This window comes from Perca fluviatilis, chromosome 19 (genome assembly GCF_010015445.1).
Source record: "Perca fluviatilis chromosome 19, GENO_Pfluv_1.0, whole genome shotgun sequence".
Taxonomy (NCBI): domain Eukaryota; kingdom Metazoa; phylum Chordata; class Actinopteri; order Perciformes; family Percidae; genus Perca; species Perca fluviatilis.
In genome coordinates, this window is record NC_053130.1 from 17,383,176 (window position 1) to 17,395,451 (window position 12,276).

General features: G+C 43.7%; 1 protein-coding gene across 1 annotated transcript in view; it reads right to left on the minus strand.

Annotated features, from left to right (window-relative positions):
* The window catches only part of stox1 (storkhead box 1), a 20,791-nt gene extending 16,491 nt beyond the window's left edge, over positions 1–4,300 (minus strand). Inside the window, exon 1 of the mRNA XM_039783360.1 lies at positions 3,736–4,300. Within this exon, the coding sequence (XP_039639294.1) occupies positions 3,736–4,066 (331 nt within the window). The 5' untranslated portion in view covers positions 4,067–4,300. The remainder of the gene's footprint in view (positions 1–3,735) is intronic.
* Positions 4,301–12,276: the final 7,976 nt, after the last annotated feature.

Below are 12,276 nucleotides of genomic sequence, written 5' to 3' on the forward strand. Positions count from 1 at the left end.
CATGGCGAAAGTGAGAGGCCTGTCCGGAGGACTTCATGTCTACGTTCAAAGACGACAAGGGCAGTTTACAGAGCTTTATGTAGGGAGGATACAGGACACCTCATTACACCACTGGCTGACTCCATATAAATGTTTCAGCTCATGGATCCGCGCTTATCCTGCTGCAGAGACAATAACAGGACTCTAAATAATGCAGAAACAGCTAACAGTCATTATGAAGCCTCTGGTTTCAACAGGACAGTCCGGATACTTTTTTTATTGGCACCTTCAGACATACAAAACAAATTACACAACGTGTGAGAGGTAATAGCAGATGGTGCACAGAACAGACAAACACAAACCGAACAAGAACAAAAAAAACTCCCTCCCGCCCCCCACCCTCTGTGGTCTCGAGGAAAATAAAACAGCTGAGCTATCATTTTCTTGGTTGCAGTTGAGCCGGCTAGCCAAATTCTCCTTGGTCTCCCAAGCAGGTGTAATTTAGAGTCGTCATTATATAACAAAACAATTGGGTCAGTAGGAATTCGACATTGTTGAGCCTTTTTTAAAGACTGATAATGACTGATTAGTGCATTTTCATACACAATAACAATTCAGTTTAAATCTGATTAAAGGAATAGTTTGACATTTTCAGAATTACTTTCATTCTCTTTCAAGTTGGATAAGAAGATCAATACCACTCTCATGTCTCTAATTATTTAGAGTATACAGGTTACAGTGTAATTGTAAATATCCTGAATGTCAATTCTCTCAGCAAGAAGGATGTCGACTCTACACACACTGAGCGGTAATGAAATGACTTTGTGTTGGAAATGGATGAAGAGATAATTTAGCGTAAAGAATGAGAAACAAGTTAATGAGTTGAAGCAGAGCGGTCGACCCCAGTACCAGTGGGGCCCATTCCCACAAGGATAACAACGAAGCCTGTTCATACTAACTCCTCACCCTGTCTGTTTACCTCGGCCTAACCTCACCACGATCCCCTTCCTCCATCAACCCTCCCCACCTCCCACACACCTCCTTCTTCTGCATATTCTCCCCTCAGAAGAGGCCCGAGGTGGTCGGTCGGCCCACAGAACAATCTGTCTTCACTCAGGCTATTAGCACTGATAACCAGACAGGACCAATGAGGAAGTAGCACAAATTAATCAAAGTGTATTGTTTCTGTTTGCCTGGAAGCTTTGTTTTACATCTATGCTTCTTTATTTAACATTAAACTAATAAGCTAAACATCTTCTAAACTATGTTCCTTTACTTCCCTTTAAAAAACCTCACGTCAATAAAGTCACATCTCAACCTTGCTCTGACCTGGGAAATGAAATAGGGCTGTTTGAAACTCACTTTAGCCCATAACTCATAACATTTCGGTTTTCTACCTGACATATTTATATCAGGACAATGTCAAGGCCTTTAAGTCCATGCCTGATATCAATCTAGGAGTCTGACTTCCACAGTCACTCCCTGGCCATGAAACGGTGGGACATTAATCCTGAGTAACCGAGAATCAGCGGCCGTCGGCAGCCAGTCGCACCGTGATTCACTGCTGACCAGTTCTCAGTGAGAAGGCAGTAAAACAGACTCTGACAGCCTGCCAGCACTGATTTCCATACAAATTGCTGCGGTGTGAAGTAAAGGATTTGTTATGGAGGAGAAGGAGGTGACATGTCCAAACACAGACCTGTTTCCTTACAATTCTGGTGTAAAGCTCTAACATGAGGAGTCTGTTGAGGTATCAATGCCTGCCTTGCATCAAGCTCATGCATATCTGTGTGCACCTTAGTGCTGACGCCGCCCATAGCAATAAGCCTGGCGTCACCTTTGGCTCATACAGTGTTTGTTTGTGAAACTGTCTCACAGCAGGATGGCATGTCAGCCTCCACCTTCCCCCTCCTCCGCTGCTCCACGCCCTTCCAAGTCTCCCCTTGTGTGGTCTCGTCCTCCCCTTCACATAACATCACATTCCTCCCTTTACTTGTCTGTGCACTGCTTAATCTGGCTGAGCTGACGGATTGACACAAGGTCAGCAGGTAGACTAGACACAGCATCCAGACAAAATAACACTCAAACAAAGAGAGGCTCATTATTGGAAAGACAGACCCTGGAAGAGAGGCAAGACAGCTGGACCAAATGGGAACTCAGAGCCAATGTGTGTGCTGCTGGGACATGGTTTCCAGTGAACCAAAATGTAAATGGACTGTTTTTATATAGCGCTTTTCTAGTCTTAACGACTACTCAAAGCGCTTTAACATAGTACAGGAACCATTCACCATTCACACACATTCATACACTGTGGCCGAGGCTGCCGTTCAAGGTGCCACCTGCTCATCAGATAAACATTCACACACATTTACACTCCAATGGCGCAGCATCGGGGGCAACTCGGGGTTCAGTGTCTTGCCCAAGGACACTTCGGCATGGAACTGCAGGGCCAGGGATCGAACCACCAACCTTCCGATTGGCAGGCGACCTCTCTACTCCAAAAGCAGCTGTGGCTAAAAGGAACCTGCTGCAGCTCAACCATCTTCTCAACACTTGAAAAAACCTACCTCTGACACTACCACATCCTGCTGAATTTTGAATTTCATGTGATAATTGTGTCCTTTTTGGGGTGGAAGATGGTGCTTTGTAGCAGAAACATGAAATCAGTTTCCACATGTGTATTTGCTACAACCTAGAGTTCAACATCTTCCTTTGTAAAGTAAGATATATTTTTTTAATAATCTGGTGCATCTCTTAAAAATACTGTCATTAGGAGTAAAAGCCACAGAAGGTTGTCATTTTCTCCAGCAGCCGGTGCTGTGAGGCATTTACAGCCCATGAGCTCATGCTACAGGAGGCTGCATAAAGGTTTCCATTCATTGTTTCTGTGCAGATATGCTGCTGTAAAACACATCTGAGGAGGAGAGCCACAGAAGGGGAGCAATTAGAAGTAATTACAAGGTATACATGCCATGTTAACAGGCGCTGGTAAACATATCACTGTGTCGACAACAACGCAAGGCTGATCGGTCGTGCACTCCACTCAAACACAGCAGACCATATTTAGGGAAATAGAGATTTAAGGAATATCATCTCTCAAGCAACAAACACCTGTTGTGTTTAAAATGATTTGAAGCAACATTTCACTGCTCAAAGCGACAGAATGTGGTCTCTATTTTTTTTTTATGTGATGCCCATTTTTTTTTAAGGAGGTTTTGCATGAGAGGAATGGAGAAAAATCAGGTAGGCTAGGCTATGTCAGCGATCAAGTCCTAAATATGAGAACAAATATATATGTTTTAAGAGGGAGTTTTATACCTCTGCATCCAAGAAACAAGTCACTGATTGACAAAATTATGGTTATAATTGTCCAAACCTAGAGTTAGAGATAAGACACACTCAAAATAAACTAGTGTTGTGTTGACACTAAAACACAACAACTTTTAGGTAAATTTTTTTGGCATCAGCTCTAACTGAATTTAGTAGCCAATGAAAATCTAGAGAAGCAGGGAAGATGTTAAACCGTGTCAGTTCAGAGTTTATGGCTTTCACACATTTCTCTCAGTGTGGTAAACAAATGTTGGTTGTGACTGTGGTAGCAGTTTTTTCCTGTGCCACCAACAGGATTGTTTCTGATAACTTTCTGGACTTCGGGTGCTATACAGTTGTATTACTACCATTCATTGTTACTTCACAATGAAACGTATTATTTGATCACTGGTGATAGTTCAATGACAGATGAGTGATGTTACATACCGACAGCTTTTATGATAAATCCGTTTGGTGACCTTAGAGCCCTGCGCATCCACGCTTCTCTCAGCACCTCCAAGTTGTTTGCGTTCCCTTGAATGAAAAGCACCAAATTTTCCATCCATCCCTGAAAGTACACTTCAGCTATGGCCTTAGCGAGTCTCTTATTCCAGAAACTGCGCAAGTTTTGCGCCTTAAAGTCCGCAAAAATCTCCTGTCCACTCGTTGTATTGGTATTGAGTTTCCCTCCGCCAGCGCGCAAACTCTCCTCGTCCGGGCCGAAGACTACGGCGAGCGAAGCGGTGGAGAGCTGTACAATCCGCTGCTGGTGAGACATTCTTTAACGCCTGTGTCGGCTCCAGAAGGGAGCTATCATGCTAGAAATTAAATTGCACTTGTTAAAGGAGAGTTGTTTTCTCTGAAAATACAAATAAACGCCGTGTTTTGCCACGCATTCCTCCAGTGAGCGTCTGAATCCTGCAGCGAGGGAACCGGAGGCGCAGTGGACGTCTGACTGGTTTCTCACGGCTTCCAGGGAAACCAATGACGGTGGCAGAGAGGAGGAGGGCTCATCAGCCTGCTGCTGGGTCACACAGGTAGACCTCCAGCTGCCTGCTCACCGGAGTGTGTGTGTGTGTGTGTGTGTGTGTGTGTGTGTGTGTGTGTGTGTGTGTGTGTGTGTGTGTGTGTGTGTGTTTTGCGTGCGTGCGTGCGTGTGCGTGTGTGTGATGTTAAATGTCTTTTATTTTTTTTTTTTTGTTTTTTTTACTCGGTTTGATCAGTTTTTTTTTGTGTAGATATTTGCACCATCACTTGCCATAAAAATCTCAGTCACAGTTCACCGAACCAAAGGTGATGTTTCTAAAAAGACGATTTAATGATAACAGTTTCTTGCAAGTTGCAACACAAGCAAAAGTCTTTCTAATCGTCCGTCTAAATTAGGACCAGCACCATGAAGGGCTTGTAAAATACTTGCAACAACAAAGGTTGAAAGTAACTTTTGTTGAGTGATTTGGAATCAGTTCATAAAATATCTGTTTCCTTCACTATTCTCCTCAAGACAAGTTGCTGCCACACATAAATAATTTAACATAGACGCCAGAGCCAATTGTTTTGTGAAAAATGTATTCCCTTGATAACAGAAACTTGAAATAGGCTATTGAATTTCACAACAATGCTGGTTCAATAAAAGTGTAGGAGCCTCAGGGAACATATTTGCCACTAAAATGAGAACCAGTCCGCCCCAGTTCCATCAAAAGAGGGACCCCATTAGTTCCTTCTTTTACTGACACTGTAACAGGAAGAGTCTGCTACACAGACACCTCATACATCACAGTCTCAGAGAGCCTGTGGCTTTAGTTTCAGGAGCACTTGGGCCCCTGAGAGGCCGGGGGCCAGTCTTCCTCAGTGTGGTATTAGAGCCCGTGCGGGAACAGGATATTGCGCTTCCTCTGTACATGAAAAGAATACATCACCTCAGCCTACACAGGATGAATTATGTGCAGTCCGTCCTGTGGAGTCGAGTAAGGTTGGAGGGCAAAAGAGAAAACTTGCAAAGATTCTGTGTGGGATTAAAGATCCAAGTCTTTTGAGTTGAAGAGAGTCTTTATGGCTTATTTTATTTTAAAGCTTTTGATAATTATTTTAAACATTGCTAGTTCAGACCAACTTTCACAATCATTACAGATGCATGCTGTGCAGCCAGACTTTGTTAAAACCCACAGAATGTTAATTAAATTCTAGAGGAGATGCCAGTGTTTCCAAAGATACTAAATCTGTCAGGATGCATTTTAGGGAAGTGTGTATAAATTGATACTCTAAAATATTTCCATTCAATGGAATGGTGCTGCAATTTAAAAAAAAACATAGATATTTCACTGATTGTGAAGATCATATACATTAGATTAAAGCTGATACAGGATAATACTGTCAGACAGTGTGAAATAAAATGATTTGTCCAACCTTAAAGGTAAACTGGGGAGCTTTTGACCTCTGGCAGTGCTTAATACTATACAGCCACATATTTTAGCTAGTAAATTAATCGATTTTAAATTGCATAATACGACTATTGCCTGGACTAGTACCTTTTAGCACGACCACAGTTTGTTAGGATTGGTAACAAACATTCTGATACCATTCTAACTAATACTGGAGCACCTCAGGGTACAGTTTTATCCCCCTTTTTATTTTCACTTTATACTGCTGACTATAGGCATAGTCAGCCATCTTGCTGGGTACAAAAATTCTCGGATGACACTGCTTTAGTGGGTCTACTTAATCAGGGTGATGATCTTGCCTATAGAAGGGAGGTGCAGTCTTTTTACACTTGGTGTGAGTCAAACTTTATGAAACTGAACAATTATTGAAACCTTCCAGTTACAATTAATGGTCAGTTGATCGAAATTGTGCAATCATATACATTTTTAGTTGTACATCTGGATGAAAAATTAAACTGGAAGGAGAACACGAATGTCCTAATGAAGAAGGCTCAGTCGAGACTGTTCTTTTTGAGAAAACTTAGATCATTCAACATTAGCACAAAGCTCTTAAATGTTTTTTATCAAGGGATTTTAGCTAGTGTTCTTTTTTATACTGTACTGTGCTGGGGGGCAGTATATCTGTTGAGGACAAAAATGGGATAAATAAGCTAATCAAGAGAGCTGGTTCAGTTATTGGTCTTAACCCGGAGGTACTGGAGGTTACTGTAGAGAAGAGGATTAGTTCAAAACTAAAAATTGTCCTGCTTTTTGAAGGCCATCCACTACACAATTTGTTCAAAGGATTCAGAAGCTCTTTCAGTAAGCGATTGGTAATACTTCGGTGCTCTAGTGAGCGCATGAGAAGGTCTTTTGTTCATGCAGTGATTAGATATTTTAACCAACACAGTTAACTGTTAAATATTATATTTGTCTTTTATAGTGTTTTTTTTTTTTTTTTACATTTATGTATTGTGAAATAGAATTTTTTCTTAAAACTGTGTCTCTTAATCAAGGTCTATTAGTCTCCTAATGCAGAATTATTTATTTATTTGTCTGTTTGTTGTGTATTGTGTTCGATGGTTGTATGGTTGGTGGCAAACCAGTTTCCCTATCGGGATTAATAAAGTTTTTCAAATCAAAATCAAATCAAAAATGGAGCTGTTTTTTATTGAGTGGGTCCCTGTTATTATTTATTCGTTTTGAGTGGCTTTTGTACTCTCACTTTTCCAGCTAATTTTTTCATGGCTCATAGCTGTAATGTGGCTCACTAGCTTCCACACAGATGCTGGCAGAGGGACTGCTTCAGACATGAACAAAAGAGAGAGAACCTTTATTAGAGAGTGGACAGTAAAGAGGAGAGGAAATTAGGGGAGAGAGATGGTGAATGTTACTAGCCAGACTTGAACAGTGCACGTTTTTTGATTACATAGTCTGCACTTTAAACCCATAGGACACAAGAACAAGAGTTCAGGAAATAAAATGGGAAACTGCTTGTTAAAGGGTTACAATAAAAGCTTTAAACTTTTTGTTTGCTTTGCAGATTTCCTTTACTAAAAATACAGTGCGTTGTGGCATGTGTGGTATTACACACACACATGCAAACACACAAAAACATTTTTAGCACTGTTTGCGTTACATGGAAGTTTGCAGAAATGCTCTCATTGTTTGATACTGCTAACTTCCTCAAGATAAAAGTATTGGCCCACACTTTATCGGAGCATGGACAATGGGACTTGACCCACCGGCCTGACCCGCATTTCAAATCTGAGGGCTCTTTATTCCAAATGTTTAGTCTGCTGGTGGGACTGATTATCAAGAAGCAAAGTTCACCAAGTTACCATAATTACATAAAATCCTGCATTCCGGCCCCTGATTTTCAATTAGCATACATATCTCTCCCTCTTGCAGTGCATGAAGCAATTTCAAAGTAGTATCAGGTGTCTCTGAAGGGCCAACAACTTTGACGTGATCACAGTGTATATTTTTAATATGATAATTTCAATGAATCACAATCCTGAACCTATGATTTGAGTCTCTACATACAAACTAAAACATCTGGTCCTGCTATAAGATCTTGGCTCTCGGGACATTTTCTGTCTAAAACACTCCCAGAAGGCTTCCCCCTTACCTCCATTGCCAAGAATAAATATGACCCATATCATCCCTAAACCTCCTTTGTGTCAATACAACCTTTACTTGTATAAGCCTTACATGTGTTTTAGTCAGGTATCACCCATTTGTTAGGGTTAGGATGGCACTGAGGAATTTAAATCAGAGTCGTAACAGAGAGGGTCAGTGCAGCTAAATGCCACTCAAGAAAGGATAAGAGGATTTAAACATTTAAGAGAAATGAGACTACACATCTATGATTGATTGCTATGGTGTATTTAGGTAGACATGCTATTTGTCATCAACACACATATTTGCTGAAAAGCGGAAACAAAATGACACGGTTTTACAGGGGTTTGTGTGCTAGCCAAGCTGGCTGTTTCCCCCTGTTTCCAGTCTTTATGCTAAGCTAACTGGTGGCATGCTTTAGGCTTACATTTACTGGACACATGAGGTCATATTTACTCCAGTTTTGTAAGGAATAAGACGTTAAAAAAAGTTAGATGAAAAGATCAATACTCCTCTCATGTCTCTGCATTTACTATAGAGCTAGAGCTGGAATGCAATTAGCTTAGCATAAACATTGGAAGCAGGGGGGACAGATAGCATGGCTCTTTCCAGATTAAACAAACAAGAACTTAGTAAAAGTTAGAGGTGCAAGGGCCAGGCTAGCTATTCCCCTCCTCCCAGTCTTCATGCTAAGTTAACCGCCATCCTGCTCTTAGGCTCAGTCATGTGAGTGGTCTTCTAATATAACTCTCTGCAAGAAAGCAAATAAAGTTAACTCCCAAAATATGGAATTATTATTCCTTTAAGAAGCCGAGGAAAGGTGAAACTGATGTAAAGCTGATGTAAATGTATTTTCTTGGATCTGAAATGTGACTCCTTCATCAACCCTGCTTGTTAAGATCTTTTTTTTATCCTTGTCAGAGTTTTTTAATCTGTGTGCCTGAGTGAACATGTCCCAGCATCAGTCCTGGCACTCTGTTATTACAGTTTCATTATTTCAGCACTCTGCCATCACAGCCGAGATCAAAGGAAGCCCAGGCTGGTTTGTGTTCAGTCACTGCAGTTTGTGTATTGACATTTAAGACAGTAATGTATGCTTGCTGGAGCGCTTCAGAACACAAATCAATGCACATCTTAAGTGAAACCTGCAGTAGTGACTCGCTTCAGAGTCTGTATGGAGCCAGACAGACATAATGATAGTGGTTTTGCCATAAAACATGATTACTTAAGTCTGGATTATAATTGAGTCATGTTGTTTTAATAAGTCTAGGATGGAGAGGGAATCCAGCAACGCACTTAGTTCTTAGAGGAGGGTTGCTTTTATACTCTGAGCATAAGACATTTAACCAAAGAACAAAAGAAAAAAAAGAGAGATTTAGAGTTACTTTGAGCGCTGTGTAGTGTGTTAAGGTGGTGAGTGAGGGTTTACACCCACATCCTTATGAACCACACACACACACAAAAGACCCTGTGGACATGCTGAAGATCACAGTCGTGTGAGAGATGTCTACAGCTGCACTTTGAGGCTGTGTGAGAGTGCAGGAGGGTCGGTTGGTTGTAGTCTCCTCTTTCTTCTACAGTTTGTGGACTATCCATGTACACACGGCTGAGTTTACAGGTGCAACCAACTCTCATCAAACGCTGACCTCAGTAAAGCCAAAACAGTGTCTTTTTGTTACCAAGTAGCTTTCTGTGTTCCTGTGTGATAGATTTCTCACGGCTTAAAGTCGGTGGGTAAACAGACAAAATAATAAAAAAATAAAGGATGGTTTATTCTTCTGAATGAACCAATTGTTTGTTTTTATGTAAATCATACATGTTTTGGTAAAACATCTAGTAGTAATTAATCTATTAATTGAGTGACAGAAAATGAATTGGGGTGCCTGGGTGGCTCACTTGGTGGAGCGGGCGCCCATGTGTCGAGGTTTGCTCCTCGGCGCAGCGGCCGCAAGTTTGACTCCACCCTGCGGCCCTTTGCTGCGTGTCGTTCCCCCTCTCTCTCCTCTTTCATGTCTTCAGCTGTCCTGTATAAATAAAGGACTAAGATGCCCAAAAAAGTATCTTAAAAAATAAATGAATTGTCAGTAAACCTGGTTATCGAGTCATGTATCAAGCAACAGGACAAAGAGTCTACAGCCATGCTAACGTCTCTGGGAGCCTGTACTTAGGCTCAGTGGTGCTTTGAGCTAAAAGGTCAGCATGCTAACATGCTGATTTTAGAAGGTCTTATTTTTTATTTTTTGGTAAGAAAAACAAGCAATTTAAAGGTGTCGCCTTGGACCTTGGACATTGTGATGGGCACTATTTTATGACATTTATAAACATTTGTCAACTAGTGGTTTCAGCTCAAAAATGTACTTTCAATCTCATTACATTGCAATATTTTTTAATTTATCTTATAGAAAAAAAAAAAAAAAAAATATATTTTTTTTTAATTTACTTATCGTTCTTCTCCGTGAACCATCACCTTATCGTGGTGGAGAGGTTTGTGTGTCTCTGTGAACCTGAGGGCTGTGTTGTCTGGTCTGGCCTTTTGTGCTCCTGGTAGGGTCTCCCAAGGCAAAGTGGTCTCAGGTGAGGGGCCAGACAAAGAATGGGTTCAAAAACCCCAATGGAAAAACAAAAAGGTAGAAATGGAGTGACCCTGCCCGGAGGAAGCCGGGGGCCCCCGTCTGGAGCCAGGCCCAGACGGGCGGGCCTGGCTCGGGCGCGCCTGGTGGGCCGGGTTTGCCACGGAGCCCGGCCGGGCACAGCCCGAACAAGCTTCGCGGGCTCCCATCTCTCCAGCCCATGGGCCCACCACCTGTGGGAGGAACCGCTGGGGTCGGTGCGCTGCCACATGGGTGGCAGTGAAGGTACGGGGCCTCCGACGGACCAGACCCGGGCAGCAGACGCTGGCTCTGGGGACGTGGAACGTCACCTCTCTGTGGGGAAGGAGCGGGAACTGGTGCGGGAGGTGGAGCGCTACCGGTTAGATCTGGTGGGGCTTACCTCTACGCACAGTCTCGGTTCTGGAACTGTAACCCCTGGATAGGGTTGGACTCTTTTCTTCTCCGGAGTTGCTCAGGGGTGTGCGGCCGGGCGGGTGTGGGGATACTAACAAGCCCCGGCGCGAGCCCGCTGCGTTGGAGTTTACCCCGGTGGACGAGAGGGTCGCTTCCCTACGCCTGCGGGTTGTGGGGAAAATCCTGACTGTTGTTTGTGCATATGCACCAAACAGGAGTTCGGAGTATTCGGCCTTCTTGGAGACCTTGAGTGGAGTCCTGCATGGGGCGCCAGTGGGGAATCCATTGTTCTGCTGCGGGGGACTTAAACGCACGTGGGCAATGATGGAGACACCTGGAGAGGCGTGATTGGGAGGAACGGCCTCCCTGATCTAAACCAGAGCGGTTGTTTGTTGTTGGACTTCTGTGCTAGTCATGGATTGTCTATACGAACACCATGTTCGTACATAGGGATGCTCATAAGTGTACCTGGTACCAGAGCACCCTAGGCCGAAGGTCAATGATCGATTTTATAATCGTTTCATCTGATCTGAGGCCGTATGTTTTGGACACTCGGGTGAGAGAGGGGCAGAGCTGTCAACCGATCACCATCTGGTGGTGAGTTGGGTCAGGGGTGGGGGAAGACTCTGGACAGACCTGGTAAGCCCAAACGTGTAGTGCGGGTAAATTGGGAACGTCTGGAGGAGGCCCCTGTCCAACGGACTTTCAACTCGCACCTCCGCGGAGCTTTTCGTGCATCCCTGTGGAGGCTGGGGGCATTGAACTAGAGTGGACAATGTTCAAAGTTTCCATTGCTGAAGCTTGCGGCGAGGAGCTGTGGTCTTAGGGTCTTAAGGTGCCTCAAGGGCGGTAACCCACGAACACCGTGGTGGACACCGGTGGTCAGGGAAGCCGTCCGACTGAAGAAGGAGTCTTTCCGGGATATGTTATCCCAGAGGACTCGGAGGCAGTTGCAGAGTACAGAAGGGCCCGAAGGGGCTGCAGCCTCTGCCGTGAAAGAGGCAAAGCAGCGGGTGTGGGAGAAGTTTGGAGAAGACATGGAGAAGGACTTTCGGTTGGCACCAAAGTGCTTCTGGAAAACTGTTCGCCACCTCAGGAGGGGAAGCGGGGAACCATCCAAGCTGTGTACAGTAAGGATGGGACACTGTTGACCTCAACTGAGGAGGTAAATTGGGCGGTGGAAGGAGCATTTTGAGGAACTCCTGAATCCGACTAATCGCCCTCTATGTTAGAGGCAGAGCTGGAGGATGATGGGGATTGTCGTCGATTTCCGGGCGGAAGTCACTGATGTAGTCAAACAACTCCACAGTGGCAAAGCCCCCGGAGGTGATTGGTGAGCCCGTTCAGAAATGTCACGCGCGCGGGTGTGGAGGGGCTGTCCTGGTTGACACGTCTCTTCAACATTGCGTGGAAGTCTGGAACAGTGCCAAAGAAGTGGCAGACTG